At 45.8% G+C, this 18967-nt stretch overlaps 3 protein-coding genes across 5 annotated transcripts in view; 1 reads left to right on the forward strand and 2 right to left on the reverse strand.

The window, feature by feature from the left end:
- The window catches only part of LOC310699299 (vomeronasal type-2 receptor 26-like), a gene marked incomplete at its 3' end in the record, with an annotated part of 299229 nt that overhangs the window by 71855 nt on the left and 208407 nt on the right, over window positions 1-18967 (reverse strand). The window lies entirely within an intron of this gene.
- Window positions 1172-7424, reverse strand: LOC310701443 (uncharacterized protein). 3 transcript variants are annotated; one of them, XM_083492277.1, is made up of 4 exons: window positions 7335-7424; window positions 4893-5066; window positions 3928-4101; window positions 1172-3483 (listed from the first exon to the last, which is right to left on the reverse strand). In XM_083492277.1, exons 2-4 carry the CDS (start codon window positions 4990-4992, stop codon window positions 1949-1951), a joined length of 1809 nt encoding a protein of 602 aa, XP_083348403.1. In that variant the 5' UTR covers window positions 4993-5066; window positions 7335-7424; the 3' UTR covers window positions 1172-1948. The 3 variants fall into 3 exon arrangements, with proteins under 3 accessions (XP_083348403.1, XP_083348404.1, XP_083348405.1); XM_083492278.1 differs by having other exon boundaries at window positions 3928-4223; window positions 7335-7391; XM_083492279.1 differs by having other exon boundaries at window positions 1172-3480; window positions 3928-4223; window positions 7335-7384.
- The window catches only part of LOC310701475 (uncharacterized protein), a 73512-nt gene continuing 64291 nt past the window's right edge, over window positions 9747-18967 (forward strand). The window contains exon 1 of the mRNA XM_083492408.1: window positions 9747-9829. The gene's annotated coding sequence lies outside the window, so the exon portion shown is untranslated. The remainder of the gene's footprint in view (window positions 9830-18967) is intronic.

Raw genomic sequence — 18967 nt, forward strand, 5'->3', positions numbered from 1 at the left:
TGGGGCGGAGGGATCCTGCATCACATCCGGGATCTGTTTTTCTTGTTCTATTCTGGTTTCGCTTTTGTAGGGAACGGACATGTCTCACATTCTGTTTGATACTGGATAATTTACTGCTGCTGTAACAATAAACGCTTTTAGCTTAGGAGAAGCTGTGTGGGCTCTTGATTTATGCACACTAATGGCACGCACAGAAGACAGAAGACTAAGCGCTTTGACCGCTGTCTTTTTACTCTGCTACGCTCAGAAGTCCGGAAAAGCAGACTGCGCAACAGAAGCTTGCGGGACCTTCTCCCCCTGAGCAATAAATCTCAGATAAAGTTTATCTGTAAATATTCAATAAACCATTTACATTTTTTTATTTAAAAAATTATTACCTTGATTTCTTAAGTCTTCTGGCAAGTTTCACCATTTCTGCATATTCTTTCCATTTTGGGGCAAGTAAAATTCTATAGAGTTTCTATACAGAAAGAGAGGTGGAGTAAGCGCTTGGGGATGCTGACATGAAGTCAGCTGCAATTTAAAGCAACAATAGGGAATGTAAAAGAATGGGCTGCTGACGGAGAGAGGGGGGAAGGGGCATAAAGGGGAGGGATGAACATGAGCATCGGGATGCCAAGGGAAGCGCACTGCTGCCATGTTTTCCAGGGGACATTTAATGAAAACTGGAGACATTCTGGGGACACAAGTTTGGACTTGAAATCCTGCCTTTCACTCCTCTTAAGGAGTCTCAAAGCAGCTAATAATCTCCTTTCCCTTCCTCCCCCACAACAAACACTGTGAGGTGAGTGGGGCTGAGAGACTCCAGAGAAGTGTGACTAGCCCAAGGTCACCCAGCAGCTGCATGTGGAGGAGCGGGGAAGCCAACCCGGTGCGCCAGATTACAAGTCCATTGCTTTTATTAATGGCTGTTTTCACACACAAAATCAGTGTGATACCTTGGTTTACGAACTTAATCTGTTCAGGAAGTCCATTCTTAAACCATGGCGTTCTTAAACCAAGGCGTGCTTTCCCATAGAAAGTAATGGAAAATGGATTAATCCATTCCAGACAATGAAAAAAACCCACTAAAACAGCAATTTAACATGAATCTTACTATCTAACAAGACAATTGATCCATAAAAGGGAGGCAATAATCAATGTACTGTACAAGAAAATAAATAAGACAGTATTGTAGATGATAAAACTCAAAAAAAAAAAAATCTTACGTGCACTGATGATAGTAATTGTTTGGATGGGGGGCTTTTATCCATTTCTGCAGTCACACAATCAACCAGTAGCTGAACTGGGTTCCACACAGTCACAAAAATGAAGTAACAAGCCACAGTCAAAAGTCGTTACCATAAAACAAAGAACAATTCACAGTAAAAAATTAACAATGAAAAAGCCACAAAAACAAAAACAGTCAAAAGCTTTTGTGTTGTGTGGGTGCTCCGGACTCAATGGCCAACAGACTCAACAGGAAGCCTCTGATTAGCAGCGGGGGACTCAATTTACAAACGGAACACACTCAACAGGAAGCGGAACATGTTCTGTTTCCAAGGCAAGGTTCAGCAATCCAAACACCTACTTATGGGTTCGGAGCGTTCTTATTCCAAGTTGTTCATAAACTAAGCTGTTCTTAAAGCAAGGAACCACTGGAGTTGGCACTGTGAATACGATTAACCCACATATTGTGAAAAATATCCATTGTCCTGATTCAGTCCACAAGTGACAGCACTGAACCTCTTGGTTCATTGTCATGCTAGTCTGCCTTTGAGGTTCATTTGTTCCAGAGAAGTAAGCAAAATAAAGTGAATGTGTTTCCACACTGCCCCATCCAAAAACCCCTCAAATTATGCCCAGGGTCAACTCTAGCATTCTACAATTCTGTGTAAAAGAATGAACATCGAGTGAATGTTCACTAAGTTTCTCATGTTGATTGAAGCTCTTTCCACACTCCAAGCATTTAGTGTTTCACCCCTGTGTGCGTATGTTTATGTAAAGTAAGGTGTATCCTCTGACGGAAACTCTTTCCACACTCCATACATTTAAATGGTTTCTCCCCTGTGTGGGTTCGATGATGAATATTAAGGAAGGAACTTTCGCTGAACCTCTTTCCACACTCCATACATTTAAAGGGTTTCTCCCCTGTGTGACTTCGTTGATGTGAATTAAGTTGATTCTTCCAACTGAAGCTCTTTCCACACTCCAAACATTTAAAGGGTTTCTCCCCTGTGTGAGTACGTTTATGTAAAGCAAGCTGTGCACTCTGATGGAAACTCTTTCCACACTCCATACATTTAAATGGTTTAACCCCTGTGTGAGTTCTCTGATGTCCACTAAGTTTATCACGTCTACTGTAGCTCTTTCCACACTCTAAGCATTTAAACTGTTTCACCCCTGTGTGAGTTTGCTGGTGTGTACGAAGGTGGGAACTCTGACCAAAGCTCTTTCCACACTCCATACATTTAAATGGTTTAACCCCTGTGTGAGTTCTCTGATGTTCACTAAGTTTATCACGTCTACTGTAGCTCTTTCCACACTCCAAGCATTTAAAGTCTTTCACCCCTGTGTGAGTATGTTTATGTAAAGTAAGGTGTGCACTCTGACTGAAGCTCTTTCCACACTCTAAGCATTTAAACGGTTTCACCCCTGTGTGGGTTTGCTGGTGTGTACGAAGGTGGGAACTCTGACCAAAGCTCTTTCCACACTCCATACATTTAAATGGTTTAACCCCTGTGTGAGTTCGTTGATGTACTGCATGTGTTTGACTATCAGTGGAGGTCTTTCCACATTCCAAACATTTAAATAGTTTCTCCCCCGTGTGAGTTCGCCGATGTGAAGTGAGGTGTGCCTTTCGTCGGAACCACTTTCCACACTCTAGACATTCAAATGGTTTCTCTCCTGTGTGGGTCAGTTGATGTACTCGAAGTTTACCAATATGACGGAAGCTCTTTCCACACTCCATACATGTGAATGGCTTTTCCCCTGTGTGAATTAGTTTATGTTTTCTAAGTGTTCCCCTGTCATTGAAGCGCTTTTTACACTCCATACATTCAAATGGTTTCTCCCCTGTGTGGGTGTAATGATGTAAAGCAAGGCTTGAACCAGAACTGAAACTCTTTCCACACTCCATACATTTAAATGGTTTCTCCCCTGTGTGACTTCTATGATGCATATGAAGGGACCAACTTTCACTGAAGCTCTTTCCACACTCCATACATTTAAATGGTTTTTCTCCTGTGTGAGTCCGTTGATGTCTTGTAAGTTTTCCACTCGCACTGAAGCACTTACCACACTCCACACATTCATATTGTTTTTCCCCTGTATGAATTCGCTGATGTTGTTTAAGAGTGGCATTACTACTATAACTCTTTCCACACTCATTACATTGTAATGGTTTTTCCCCCGTGTGAGTTCGTTGATGGTTTGTAAGGTTTCCACCATCAATAAAGCTCATTCCACATTCTGCAGAGTTCTGTTGATTGTCTGCACCACCTGCTTTGAAGCAAAGGGGGAAATGCTTTTAGGGTTTCAAGAAACATCTTTGTATGAAGGGCGATATATAAATTACATACATAATTATAATTGTCTAGAAAAAAATAAAAGTGGTAGAAGTGTTTCAAAAAAATAAATAATCTATAATTACTAAAAGCATTTCCACAACACCCTTTACCCATATTTCTGTATTAGTCTAGGTAATAATCATCATTTAATCATGTAGTGGGGGGGGAAACATGTAAAATCAAAAGGCTGTGAGAGGAAAAAGGTTTCTGGCTCCTCTATGAAAGCAGTTTCCAGAAACAAAAAGGAGCATGGGAAAAGGCCTCTCTGCTTCCTTCTTCCTGCCTTTTCTCTCCTCTCCATCTTTCCCCCTTGCCAATGTGTTTCCCTCCTCCTGTCTCTTTCCACCCCTGCGCCCATATCTTATCCCCTGCAACTCACCAGATCTCTCGGAGGGCCCTGGGAGGGAATCCTCAACAGTTTTGGAGAGGGATGCAGGAGGCAGCCTGACCAACTCAACCGTCCATCTTCCTCCTTCCATTCTAGCTAGGTTTGCAGAATCAAACTCTTTCATCCTTCCTGAGGAGCTCAGAAGCGAAAACAAGCCGCAGGTTCCTGAGGGAAGAAGAAACAAAGGGAGCCTCACATTTAGCTGTTGAAGGATAAGTCTTTCACTGTTTCCATGGTGAAAGAGGCTGCCTTCCTCCTGAAACCCACCATTGCAAGAAAAATAGGTCCTGCCCCAATGTGGAATAAATGAATAAAAATGAATCCTTAGCTGAATCAAAGGATTCTCCCTAAACTGCTTTCCGTCTTAGAGGGTGCAATTAAGACTAAGAAACAGGGTGTTATCTGTTATCTGTGAAAGAATGTGTTCAAGGCCCATGCTGAACCTGAGAGTGATAGATTTATAGTTTAGAGGTGACTCGAGATAACAAGGAGAAATAGCGGGTGATAGTTTAAGAACTAGTACGCATGCTCAAACACTTCATGAATACACACCCCAAAAGGAGAAATTGCTATCTGAATGGATATGGGATGCATGTTATTGATGGGGGAACATATTAGAGGGATAATGTGTAGGTAGATTGGGTAGCCTGTAAACTGCAATTTCTTAAACAATAGGAATTGTAGGAGGGATATTCGAACGCTTTTAGGTTATAAATTATGTGTGATGTAAGCTGGAATGAGCACTCCTTTACAGCGTGAGCTGAGGGGCCACCTGTGCAGTACTGTTATGGCAATAAATCTAGTGATGCCCAATCGTGGTGTAGACTCCTTTTTTACACAGAGTAAATTGACGCCCTCTGGGTAAAGATCCCTGGGACATATTTGTCCAACACCTTGCCAATGTGTTTCCCCCCTCCTGTCTCCATCCATCTCTGCCCTTTTCCCCTGCAACTCACCAGATCTCTCTGAGGGCCTTGGGAGGGAATGCTCAACAGGTTTGGGGAGGGATGCAGGAGGCAGCCTGACCAAGTCAACCGTCCATCTTCCCCCTTCCATCCTCGCCAGGTTTGTAGGATCAGACTCTTTCAAACTTCCTGGGGAGCTCAGAAGCCAAAACAAGCTGCAGGTTCCTGAGATGATGATGATAATAATAATAATAATAATAATAATAACAATAACAATAATAATAATAATAATTTATTTATACCCCGCCCATCTGGCTGAGTTTCCCCAGCCACTCTGGACAGCTCCCAATCACATGTTAAAAACAATACTGCATTAAATATTAAAAACTTCCCTAAACAGGGCTGCCTTCAGATGTCTTTTAAAAATAGGATAACTGCTTATTTCCTTGACATCTGAAGGGAGGGTGTTCCACAGGGTGGGCGCCACTACTGAGAAGGCCCTCTGCCTGGTTCCCTGTAACCTCACTTCTCGCAATGAGGGAACCGCCAGAAGGCCCTCAGCGCTGAATCTCAGTGTCCGGGTGAACGATGGGGGTGGAGACGCTCCTTCAGGTATACAGGACCGAGGCCGTTTAGGGCTTTAAAGGTCAGCACCAACACTTTGAATTGTGCTCAGAAACGTACTGGGAGCCATTGCAGATCTCTCAGGACTGGTGTTATGTGGTCCCAGCAGCCACTCCCAGTCACCAGTCTAGCTGCCGCATTCTGGATTAATTGCAGTTTCCGAGTCACCTTCAAAGGTAGCCCCACGTAGAGTGCATTGCAGTAGTCCAAGCGGGAGATAACTAGAGCATGCACCACTCTGGCAAAACAGTCGGCGGGCAGGTAGGGACTTAGCCTGCATACCAGGTGGAGCAGGTAGACAGCCGCCCTGGACACAGAATTAACCTGTGCCTCCATGGATAGCTGTGAGTCCAAAATGACTCCCAGGCTGCGCACCTGGTCCTTCAGGGGCACAGTTACCCCATTCAGGACCAGGGAGTCCTCCACACCAGCCTGCCCCCTGTCCCCCAAGAACAGTACTTCTGTCTTGTCAGGATTCAACCTCAATCTGTTGGCCGCCATCCATCCTCCAACCGCCTCCAGGCACTCACACAGGACCTTCACTGCCTTCACTGGTTCTGATTTAAAGGAGAGGTAGAGCTGGGTGTCATCTGCATACAGTGGTACCTCGCAAGACGAAATTAATTCGTTCCGCAAGTTTTTTCTTCTTGCGAGTTTTTCGTCTTGCGAAGCACGGTTTCCCATAGGAATGCATTGAAAATCAATTAATGCATTCCTATGGAAACCGACTTCAGACCAGGTCCGGGGACAGTCTGTCCCCCGACCTCTTCTGAAGGCTGGGGGGGGGGGACCAAGGGCTTTTCTACCCACCCCCAGCATTAAAAAAAAACCCCGGGACAGCGGGGGACTTCTATGCTGTCCGGGGCGATCTTAAAATGCTGGCGGGCAGGAGCGAAGCCTCCGCTGCCGCCCGCCAGCATTTTAAAAAGCCCCGGGACAGCGGGGGACTTCTCCGCTGTCCCGGGGCGATTTAAAAGCCCCCAGGAAGGCAGGCAGGGGGGACAAAGACTTTTGCCCCCCGCCGGCCTTCAGAAGAGGTCCAGGACCCCACAATAAAAGCAATTATTATCCCCCCCCCAATCTGGCAGGGTTTCCCCAGCCACTTAGCTGGCTGCCAGGTCCTCCCCCAACTTCCTCCAGCCTGGCTTCCCTTCCGCTGTAGCCCCTCCCCTCAGCCCATGTGATCTAGAAGAGACTATGGCCAGGACACAAAGAAAGATTAAAAAAATTCTGCAGGAAGAAATATCTGGATATGAAAATGAGAAAAGAGAGGGAGGGTAATAGAATATGTAATAGAAGAGCATTATGAACCGTGGAAAGGGGGGAAGGAAAGTCGACATTAAATGTGCACATTATATTTGGGTGAGGATGGTGTGTTATTTGTAAAAAAAAAAAAAAACCCAACGAAAAATGGAATTTACTATAAAATTCCAGAGAGGGGCAGATTGTAATGGGTTGCTTTGAAGTCAATTCAGCGCCAAATAATAATAATATTAATAATAAAAAGAATCCCGCGCCCCCCCCCCTCACCGCCCTGCGCATCTTTGGCCAGAACAAAGGCAGCGACCCTCAGCAATTCTGCCCCACGTCGACCGAAGGGCGGACTCGGTGTAAGGCAGCGCCCCACGTTGAGATCCCCCAGAAGATCCGGCTTCCCCATTGGGAGGAGGAAGGGGGCAGGAATCCAGCTTCCAGGGAAGAAAGGCTGGGGGGGGGAATAGGACGCCTCTCGCCTCGTGCAGGGATGTGACTGAAAGGAGCCAGAAGGCTGGGCGTCCCTCCCAGAGATCCTTCCCTTCCCCCCTCAGCCCCCCAACACCCTCGTACTCGGGTCCCCCACCCACGAAATCTCGCCCCTGGCAGACTCACCCCTCGCCCTGCGCGCCGCATCTCTTCCTCTGCATCAGGAGGGACCACCCAAGACGAGCGGGGAGGGGAGGGGAGGTGGGGGGGCAGGGGAGGGTCTGTTCCCAGGCCTCTCTAGGCAGCCAGGCTCTCTCTATTCCCTTCCCCCTCCCCTTGGCTCCCTCTCCTCCCCAAATAGCACTACCTGCGCGCCTCCCCAGTTGCGTTTTTTCGGGTCAAGGCAGGAGGAGGGATCCGGATCCCGCAGAGAAGGGCGCTGGATTTGAGTCTTGGGTGCAAAACCAGCCTGGCTGAAGGATAGGGGCCCTCGCGGGCATCGCTTTCACGGCAATATATATCGCTGTGAAAGTGATGCCCACATATATTTATGGGGGCCGGGTCCTCCCCCTCAAGTTGATGGGCACTGCCATTCAAATGGGGTGGCTGCACTGCGTCATGTGATCAATTATGCAGGACGCAGATTACCTGGACCCCCGCAATATTTTATTCATTGGCACCCCCAATATGTTGCATTATTTTTACAATGGCAATCTGCCTTTCCTTCAACAAGCTGCGGGTGACGTACACACTTCTTCTCCATCTTATACCCACAACCACCCTGTGACAGGGGCGTTGCATGGAGGTGATGCCAGCAGGGCAGTGGCCCCGGGGCGGATTTTTGAGGGGGCACAAGGCAGTCACTGCCTTCAGGCACCCCCAGTGCAGCCCAACACTCCTCTCCCAGTGGAGGAACCAACCATGGAGGTTGTTTTCTTTAAAAAGATTTATTTTATTTTATTTTCATATTTATACATTTCATCAAATTAAAAAAAAAAATTCCTTCCAGTAGCACCTTAAAGACCAACTAAGTTAGTTCTTGGTATGAGCTTTCGTGTGCATGCACACTTCTTCAGATACACTGAAACAGAAGTTGTCAGACCCTTCTATATAGTGAGAAGGTGGGGAGGGGTATTACTCAGAAGGGTGGTGGGAATGGGTGATTGGCAGATAGCTGTGATGAGCCTGTTGACGACTCTTAACGACTGCAATAGGTCTCACCCCTTACTTTTTCCTTTGTCAAAAGTTTGTTATCTTGTTATCTTTGTCAACTTTTTCTTTTGTCAAAAGTTTGTTATCTTGATTTCTTATTCTTCTGGGTAAGTTTCACCATTTCTGCATATTCCCTAAGTTTTTGTATCCATTCTTCCTTTGCTGGGACTTCTTTCCATTTTGGGGCAAGTAAAATTCTATAGTTTCTTCTTCTTCTTTGGCGATCACTCGTAGGGGAGTAAGATTGTCTTCCATAGACACAGTTTTAACAATGAGTCCGTAGGTGACAGAGAGGGAGGCAAAGAACAAAAGACATGGGGGAAAGCCCCCTTAGCGCCCCATAAATTTGAGTGAGGGAAAGGCTCAAAACAGTAGGGGAAAGAGAGGTGGAGTAAGGGCTTGGGGATGCTGACAGGAGGTCAGCTGCAATTTAAAGCAACAGTAGGGAATGTAAGAGAATGGGCTGCTGGGGGGGGGGAGAGAGAGAGAGAGAGAGAGAGAGAGAGAGAAGCCCTGTGGTGACAATCTGGGTGCTGATGCCGCGCCAAAGAGCGAAGCAGCAGCAGCAGCAGCACCCAGGTCCTGGGATCAGAGCCACCGGAGCTGGGAGCGATCCAGGAGCACTTCTTCTACATCATGGACTGGGCATGGTGAAGCAGGCCGGAGCCGGAGGAGGCCACCCCCTCCACCCAAAAAAGAACACCTTTGGCAAAAGAATCCGAGCAGGGCTGGCGTGCCCCAAAGAGAAAAGGGGCATAAAGGGGAGGGATGAGCATGAGCATCGGGATGCCAAGCGCAGCGCGCTGCCGCCACGTTTCCCCGGGGACATTTAATGAAATCCGGGGACATTTTGGGGACAGATCTGCAAATTCAGGGACTGTCCCCGGGAAACGGGGATGTCTGGTAACCCTGATTTGGGTGCCGATCTCCCATATCCTCGTCTGACACTCTCACCACTACACCATCCTGCCTTCTGCACTGGGGTAGCTATAAAAATTTAAGTAGGTAGATAAATGCGGAGAAAGCAAAATGTCACAGAGATGGATCTGAATTTCCCCCTTCAAAGTATAAATGTGTTTTATTTTGGATTGCTTTATTTCATGTTTTAATGTGTTGCAAGCAGATTTGAGTTTTTTTACTTTAAGATATAAAGTGGTATAGAAATGATTCTTTTCTTTTTTAAAAAATGCTTTATTGGACTTAAACAAAGTAAAAAAACATACATTCATGACCATTGTTTACAAAGAAAATAAAATTAAGAGAAACCTATATTTTCTGACAAAGAAAATATTCTTAATATACATCTGACTTCCCGTCGTCTCCATACTTCATTTAACGAGTGTGGCGTAATGGTTAAGAACGGTAGTCTCTGTCAAGATTCCAGCCGCGGTCAGAGGTACACCAGCCTCACTCCAGGCATTCGGCTGGGATCCTTGTTGACCTTCCGTCTGCGTCTCCCGGCAGACAAGGTCTTAAATCGGCGATCCTCCTCAAACGTGAGGAGAACGCACCCTCCTCCTTCTCTCCCTCCCTGCACTCCCCAGGGAGGGGAAGAAAGACAAACAGGAGTCCTTTTTACATGTCTTTTATTCCTGTCGTTCAGCAGTACAGAGAAACGTGTCTGTACCCACCAGACTCCGGCAGTAGAGTCACTGCTCCGCCCCTGCACTTCCAGTACAGGTCAGATGACACTCTGAGCTAACATCTGGTGCTCAGTACAGAGTATGGACTGCCCCTTTTTCCCACCAGTACAGTTCCAGACTACAACATCCTGTTTTGCTTTCCAGCCACCTGCAGCTGGCTTTTGCATTGCTGCTTTTTCCTGACAGTCTCATAATCTGGGGAACCAGGTTCGCGTCTCCGCTCCTCCACATGCAGCTGCTGGGTGACCTTGGGCCAGTCACACTTCTGTGAAGTCTCTCAGCCCCACTCACCTCACAGAGTGTTTGTTGTGGGGGAGGAGGGGAAAGGAGAATGTTAGCCGCTTTGAGACTTCTTCGGGTACTGATAAAGCGGGATATCAAATCCAAACTCCTCCTCCTCTTCCTCTTCACGATTGCTGACTTACTGACTTATTGCAAAAACATATCCACTTGTTGTATAATAAAATATTATTTCTCCTGTGTCCTTTTTCTTACTTAAAACAGCTACAGATGTTATTCAAAGGCTGTAACCGAGTTCAAGCTGCAACAACTTTTCTTAAGATATCTTCTTAAAACTTCCCATTTTGAAAGTCATGTCAGACCAACCAGATCTCGTTTTTTGACAGAATTACAAGCCTGGTTGATGAAGGGAACGCAGTGGATGTAGCCTACCTTGATTTCAGCAAGGCATTTGACAAGGTGCCCCATGATATTCTTGTAAAGAAGCTGGTAAAATGCGGTCTTGACTATGCTACCACTCAGTGGATTTGTAACTGGCTGACTGACCGAACCCAAAGGGTGCTCATCAATGGTTCCTCTTCATCCTGGAGAAGAGTGACTAGTGGGGTGCCACAGGGTTCTGTCTTGGGCCCGGTCTTATTCAACATCTTTATCAACGACTTGGATGATGGACTCAAGGGCATACTGATCAAATTTGCAGATGACACCAAACTGGGAGGGGTGGCTAACACCCCAGAGGACAGGATCACACGTCAAAACGACCTTGACAGATTAGAGAACTGGGTCAAAACAAACAAGATGAATTTTAACAGGGAGAAATGTAAAGTATTGCACTTGGGCAAAAAAAATGAGAGGCACAAATACAAGATGGGTGACACCTGGCTTGAGAGCAGTACATGTGAAAAGGATCTAGGAGTCTTGGTTGACCACAAACGTGACATGAGCCAACAGTGTGATGTGGCAGCTAAAAAAGCCAATGCAATTCAGGACTTCCGGTCAGCACCAGCGCTTAATGGCGGTCCTACCTCCGAGCTCCAGAGAAGGACTGCTCCGCATGTTCGGGTCTTACCCGCTACGGCGAGCGGGGGACCCCTAAAATCTCAGGCGCTGAAGCCTGAGAACAAGGAGATTCGGTGGGCACCTTTGCGCCCCCCGGTACTGTGAAAGAGCCTTTTTAAAGGCTACGGAGCGGCATCGGGAGTGAGCGCGGTGCTGAGAGTCGCTACCCAGCCTGCGGAGTGAAGCCGCGTCGCCATAAGCGGAGAGTGCCGATTCCTTCCTGAAAAGAAAATCTGGACTGAATTCCCGTGAGTAGGAGTTGAAAAACAATTGGGACCTTTTAAATTGTGAAAATCGGGCTAAAAGCGGGGAGGTTAAAATCAAGGAAGTCTGCCTCCCCCCGACTGCATGAAAGAGAAAGCAACGGAACTTTAGATCTGCATCCGTTGAAACTTGCTTTTTATTTAACTAAACCGGACATTTAGACCTCAGATCTCCCCTCTAGCTAGCAGGGCAGAGGGGAGGTGAAAGAGACTTTAGCAACTGCATGATCTACCTGAGGTAAAAATCCTCCACTGCCTCAGTCATCAAAAGCATGAAACGGTCTGCCTTTTAGGACAATAGGATACTGAACTGACTTTTTCCTGTAAAAGTGATACTGTGATACAAAGTTTATACAGTGTTTGGCTACAGTATATCATAAGACGAAACAGTATATACTGGGAAACTGTGACAATTTGTAGCTACATGCCTTCAGCTATACTTGCTTTAACTGTGTTAACTTTTTTACATCTTTGGATATTCTCCTTTGTCTTTGTACTTGGACATCTTATTTTTGGCCATTTTGATTTGCCCCCCCTAGAGGGTAAAGGAAAGTTTGCCACGGCCTAGGACAGTGGAATTTTCCAACGGGGAATAGCTCCCGTGGGAAACGACCTTGACATGAGTGGCTCACAAGAAGAGATAGTCACAAGAGCCAAGACCAAGCAACAACAACAACAACAGCTGCAGCAGCAACAGACAAAGAAAAGAGGCTCAATCTCAGGCGTAACTGCTGGATCTGCAGGAACAACAGGACAAGAAAAAGGGACAGCTGTCTCTATGGAAGCCGTGACAGAAGCCCTGCTTAAAATAAATCAATCTTTGGAGTCTCTGACAAAACAGACTTCAGAAAATACACAAAAATTAACAGAAATATCAGTAAGACTAAACCAGAACACAGAATCTATAAATAAATTGGTGGAGGAAAATGCTACCACGCGTAAAATTGCTGAAGATGCCAAAGCTACTGCTGGAGAGACACAAGAGAAATTAGAGCCGATTGCTAAGAAGGTTTATGAGCACGACGCAACTTTGGCCTTGTGGGAGTTACAGAGAAAAGAGAGAAATTTGAAATTAAGATTGATTCCAGAGAATGAAAGAGACAACCTTGCGGAATATCTGACACGGGAGTTTGTTGACTGCTGGGATCTTGAGGAAGACGAATTTAAAATTACAACAGCTTTTAGACTGGGCAAAAAGCAGGACAGAAAGACCCCGAGAGACTGCCTGATTACATTTAGATCCAAGGAGGAAAGAGACAAAATACTAGGACTACATTTTGTAAAGGCCTTGCAAATTGGAAACTCAGCTGTACAGATCTTCAAAGATATCCCAAAATACATCTTGGACTTAAGAAACTTCTACAAGGATTTAGCTCTTCTGTTAAAGAAAAACTCCATCCGCTTCAGGTGGGAATTCCCACAAGGGCTGTCTTTTGATTACAAAGGAAAGAAGGTGAAAATAAAGTCAATTCAAGACAAAGACAAATTTTTGGGAAGAAACCAGGAGGACCTGCAGAAGGGGACTGTGGATCCAATTGCAGAACAAAGGAGAGCATTAGACATCCTGAATTTCTCGTTTGGACAAAAACCACCACCATCAGAAGAAGAGCAACAACTCGGGGCTGTTGGAGGAGTGTCAGAAAAATAACAAGATGGCGTTGCAACTCCTTAGCTGGAATTGTAATGGGCTCAATGGGCCTTTGAAGAGAAGACAAGTATTCCATATTTTGAACAGAGAACAACTGGACTTGATATGTCTACAAGAAACTCACATAACTAGAGCCCACAGGAGACTACTCATAAACAAAAGACTAGGACAAGAATTTATTTCATCAGATAAAGTTAAGAAAAGAGGAGTTGTAATATATGTGAAAGAGAAATGGGCCCCAAAAATGATATTTAAAGATGAACAAGGGAGATATCTGGCAGTGGAGATACAAGTACAAGGAGAAAAATTTTTAGTTGTTGGAATCTACGCACCAAATGAAGGTAAATCTGACTTCTTTAAGAGACTCCATGAAATCCTGATGGACTATTTGGATTACAATATGATAATCATGGGAGACATGAATGGTGTGGTCTCCACCAACATGGACAAGGCACAAAGACTAACAGTCAGCAAGGAAGGGAGACTTCCTAAGACTTTTTTTGAAATGACGGAAAACATGGACTTGATAGATATATGGAGAACAAGGAACCCTCTGGAGAGAGAGGGAACCTTTTTCTCTCAAGCAATGATGACCTGGACCAGAATCGACCAAATTTGGATTACTAGTGGTATGGCTCCAAAGATTAAGAAGGTGGAAATCTGCCCAAAAACTTGCTCCGACCATAATGCCGTGAGGATGGAGATGAAACTTACAACAACTGGTCAATTTAGATGGAGAATGAATGACACCCTCTTTCGAGATAAGGAGATCCTTATGAAGGCCCAAAAAACTTTAAAAGACTATTTTGAAATAAATTTGAGGGCCGATGTGGAGAAAAGAGTGATCTGGGACGCAAGCAAAGCGGTGATGAGGGGCTTTTTGATTCAACAAAACTCAATAAAGAGGAAAAAACAAAATGAGAAAAAAGAAAAGATCTTGGAAAAGATAAAGGAAGGAGAGAAAAAATTAAGAACAAAACCAAAATCCCAGGAGATCTTAAGAGAGATTAAGTTATATCAAACACAATATATGGAATTGATGAACCAAGAGATTGAATGGAAGATAAAGCAAATGAAACAAAAGACATTTGAATCAGCAAATAAATGTGGCAAACTTCTGGCATGGCAATTGAAGAAAAGGCAGAAATTAAATACGGTTACAAGCCTAGAAGTGGATGGAAAGAATATATCCAAACCCAATGAAATTAGAAATTGCTTTTTGAGTTATTTTAAAAAGCTTTATACTCAAGGCCCGCAAAATGAAGAAGATATAGACAAATTCCTTGATAAATATGGATTACAAAAAATCTCTCATCAAAGTAAGATGGATCTGAACCAGAGAATAACAGAACAAGAGATAGAGGCTGCCATTCAGAATATGCAACTGGGCAAATCTCCAGGACCAGATGGACTGACTTCCAGATACTACAAATCGTTGAAGGAATGGTTGATTCAACCACTAAAAGAAGTTTGTAACGAGATCCTTGAGGGAAAAAAGGCACCTGAATCGTGGAAAGAGGCATATATTTCACTCATACCAAAGACAGAGACTGAAAAGACTCAACTGAAGAACTACCGCCCAATATCACTACTTAATGTGGATTACAAAATTTTTGCAGACATTTTGGCAAAAAGATTCAAAAGAGTGCTGATGGAAAAGATTCATAAGAACCAAGCAGGCTTTCTCCCCAAAAGACACCTAGCAGACAATGTAAGGAATATAATAGACATTTTGGAAAAGCTAGAGGTGAATATAAACACTAAAGCAGTACTGATTTTTGTAGGTATTTTGATTAGTCCGTGACGTGCTAATTGATTTACTACCGGCAATTAGCTCTTTATGGCAGCTTCGGCAGGTCCGGCACACTTCCTCTGCGCGATCTGCTCCTTCTTCTCCGTCACGCCCAGCAGAGTAAAACACAGCAGCAAACTGTCACTTAGTTTCCCACAAACACACAGAGCACAGTAATGTCCATTTACAGCTCTTTTATTGCATCATTTCTCCAGGACTTCTCGCAGCCATGGCAAACTCCCTCTCTCTCTCTCAACGACCGGAGAGGAACAGACAGGAAAGCTCCTCCCAGCTTCTAAAACTGACGTCAGAATGCTGAGGCATCATGGGAACAACTTAACCTCTTAAGTTCCAACTCCCATACCCCCTCTGCCACACATTCTGACAATACCTGTGGAACATCCACGTAACTATCAGGTTCACACTGTGCGAAACTTACCAACGCACCTGTGGCTTGGTATCTTTCCGGTGGAACACCCTTCGTTGTGCGACTGGATCGCCTGGGCACAAACTCAGATGTTACCTCTGACTCACTGCCACCAGGAACTGTGTCCTCAGCATCACGGGACTCCCCCTCTGACTTAAAGCGTTTTCGAATCCTCTCCATCACACTCACAGGAGAACTGGGCTCACTCTTGGCCTCCCTTTTAACAACTTGTGGAGATGCCCCACCCTGCTCCAGACCTTGGTCAGTGACCTGATCGTCATCAGCAGACTCAGCCTCTTCTTCCTCCCCCTCAGAATCTTCCTGTTCTGAATCAGAGAGACACTCTGAGAGAACATCACGCTTGACAGCAGCTTGTGACTTTTCATCCTGCTCATAGAACTCAGCGTGTTTGCTGATCAGCAGTTTACTCTGATCACCTGATGGGAACGCAAACCTCCATGCATGCGCTGCTGGCTCATACCCACAGAAGATCATTTTCCGGAACTTGGATCCATCTGGCCCCTGCAAAACTTTAGGCACTGGCACAGATGCACGCGATCCAAACCTGCGCAAAAAATGAATCTGGGGTTTCCTGCCATGCAACAAACCAAACGGTGTGTCACCTACCACTGAATTGTAGGTCCGATTCCAGGTGAAGCTCACATACCTGATTGCCTCCAGCCAAAACTTTGGTGGCAACCCAGACTCCTTCAGCAACACCTTTGCGGTCTGGACCAGAGCCTCACATCGGAGCTCTGCCTCCCCCCTCTGATTGGGTGAAGTCACTGTGTGACGTATCCCTTTCTTGCGAAAGAACTTCTGCAAAGCAGAACCTGTAAATTGAGCTCCTCTGTCACTTGTGACAGCTTGCACTTTGGTGGCAAACCTTTGTTCCACCTCCTCAATCCACCTTTTGATCAGCTGTGCTGCATCATCCCTGGATTTGAGACCATGGGTCCAGGAATTCTGTGTAAAATTATCCTGCATCGAGAGCAGAAACCTTGACCCTCCCAGACTTGGTTCTTTTACAGGACCAAACAGATCTATGTGAACTAGCTCAAAAGGTTTTTTAGTTACCCTATCCACCTTTGGGTAACTGCACCCTTTTACCTTTGCATGTCTGCATGCTTCACAATCCATCGCACATCCACATTCTACAATGTGGCAACCGTTAGCGACCTCGGGTAGCGTCTGTAGTTCTTCTACAGAGCCATGAGCTGTCCTAGCATGCCAAGCGTGTACACATGCATCATGATTGGGAATTGTAGCACGCAGTGCTTGTGCTTTCTCAACCTTCCCCTCACCCTCCAGAGACGTTTCAAGAATGAAAAGATCATTCTGCCCCTTTTTAACCTTGGCAAGCATCCTCCCTCCTTTGGAGATTGTGCACACATCACCCTGAAAACAAACCGTAAATCCCATTTTCAGTAGATACGGCACAGATAAAAGACAGTGGTTCATCCCAGCAACGGTACAACACTCCAGCGTTTCCTGTAAAATACGAAAATGCAGATTTACAACGTTAGTCACACATTTTTTCTGTCCATTTGCAAACAGCACAGATTTCCCGGCAGGAATTGCCTTGCAATTCCACCCCTCGACAGCAGGGGTCTCTGGAATCAAGTTGCGATTAGCTGCAGAGTCAATAACGAAACGAAACTCTGAGCCTTTCTCACAGTTGTTTTCAAACAACGCCAGACTAGCCGTGATCTCATACGTCTCTTCCTGGCACCTGGCACGTCCACCAGCCTCAGTCCCACGCCTGGTTGTTTTCCCAGACTTGTTGCCATGGAAACCCGACTGATTCCCATGAGAGTTGTCCTTGAAAACATCCTGCCTTGCCTCTCTGCTCCGGTGGGGGCAATTTCGACGCAGATGTTCAGCTGACTTGCAAACGTGGCAACGACGAACTTCAGTGGAAAAATACTGCCCGGGGCTCCTATCAGCTGACCTGGCCCTCCTTCTCCCGGAAAAGCACCCCTTGCCAGATCCGCCCCCTCTGAACTCCACTCCAGCAGGCACAGTGGAAAACTTTTCAAACTTGCCTTTGGAACATTCCGCCCCCCCGACTTGCTCACTAGCACTCCTTGAGGCTAAATCATCAGGAACAGGGGCTCCAGCCATCTCTAGGCTCTCAGCTTCCATCTGCCCTTGGCCTCCTGCTGATCCTTTGCACAGACGTTTCAGCACACGCCAAGCCTCACACGCAGATTCAACGCTCTCCAGGTGATGTTGCAAATTAGCATGCACACCTGCCCGCAACATGCAGATCTCAGCTCTCTCAGCTTTCTCTCTCTGCATCTCCTCCTCCAGAGAAGCAGATTGCAGTTTCTCTGCATCACTGTCCACCAGCCCTGCACTTTCAGCAGCAGCCGCTTCGCTTGTGGACGGCTCTTTCTTGCTTACGTCCCACAAGCCAGTTGCCCAAAACCAGGCTCTCACCCTTCTGACCCAGATTTCCCACGACTGGGTGGTGAGTTCTTCAAGCTGTTCAAACGGAGCTTGAAACACCTCCTGGCCATCTGCCATGTTCTCCCGTTCTCCCCAGGGGCCCCAAGCTGTACTCACAAAAACACCAGCTCTTCCGGCTCCTGCTGCGTGGAGAAACGATTTCCGCTGTTCTCAGCTCTTGGCTCCACAGCACAGGCAAACCTTTGCGTCTTTCAGCTAGCTGCTTGCCTCAAATACAGACCTCCGCTTTCGCCAACTCCACTGCCATCCGAACGCAACTTCAAAGCATTCCAGCAGCCTCTAGTGACAAGTTTACAAGCGGTAATTCAGGGTCCATAACCTGTAGGTATTTTGATTAGTCCGTGACGTGCTAATTGATTTACTACCGGCAATTAGCTCTTTATGGCAGCTTCGGCAGGTCCGGCACACTTCCTCTGCGCGATCTGCTCCTTCTTCTCCGTCACGCCCAGCAGAGTAAAACACAGCAGCAAACTGTCACTTAGTTTCCCACAAACACACAGAGCACAGTAATGTCCATTTACAGCTCTTTTATTGCATCATTTCTCCAGGACTTCTCGCAGCCATGGCAAACTCCCTCTCTCTCTCTCAACGACCGGAGAGGAACAGACAGGAAAGCTCCTCCCAGCTTCTAAAACTGACGTCAGAATGCTGAGGCATCATGGGAACAACTTAACCTCTTAAGTTCCAACTCCCATAATTTTTGTGGACGCGGAGAAAGCCTTTGACAATATTTCTTGCAGCTTTATGATAAAGAATCTTCATGGGATGGGGGTAGGCCAAGGTTTTGAGAATGGTATGGCTGCAATATATTCTGAACAAAAAGCTAAATTGATTGTAAATAATGTAGTAACTGAGGAACTTAAGATAGAAAAAGGAACACGACAGGGGTGCCCAATTTCCCCATTACTCTTTATTTCAGTTCTGGAGGTGTTGCTGAATATGATTAGGAATGACCAGCAGGTTAAAGGAGTGCAGGTCGGAGCTAAACATTATAAGTTAAGAGCGTTTGCAGATGACCTAGTATTGACTTTGCAAGAGCCAAACACTAGTACGAAAAAGGTTT

Source organism: Podarcis liolepis, assembly GCF_965112155.1.
Source record: "Podarcis liolepis genome assembly, chromosome: 2".
NCBI classification, from domain to species: Eukaryota; Metazoa; Chordata; class Lepidosauria; order Squamata; family Lacertidae; genus Podarcis; species Podarcis liolepis.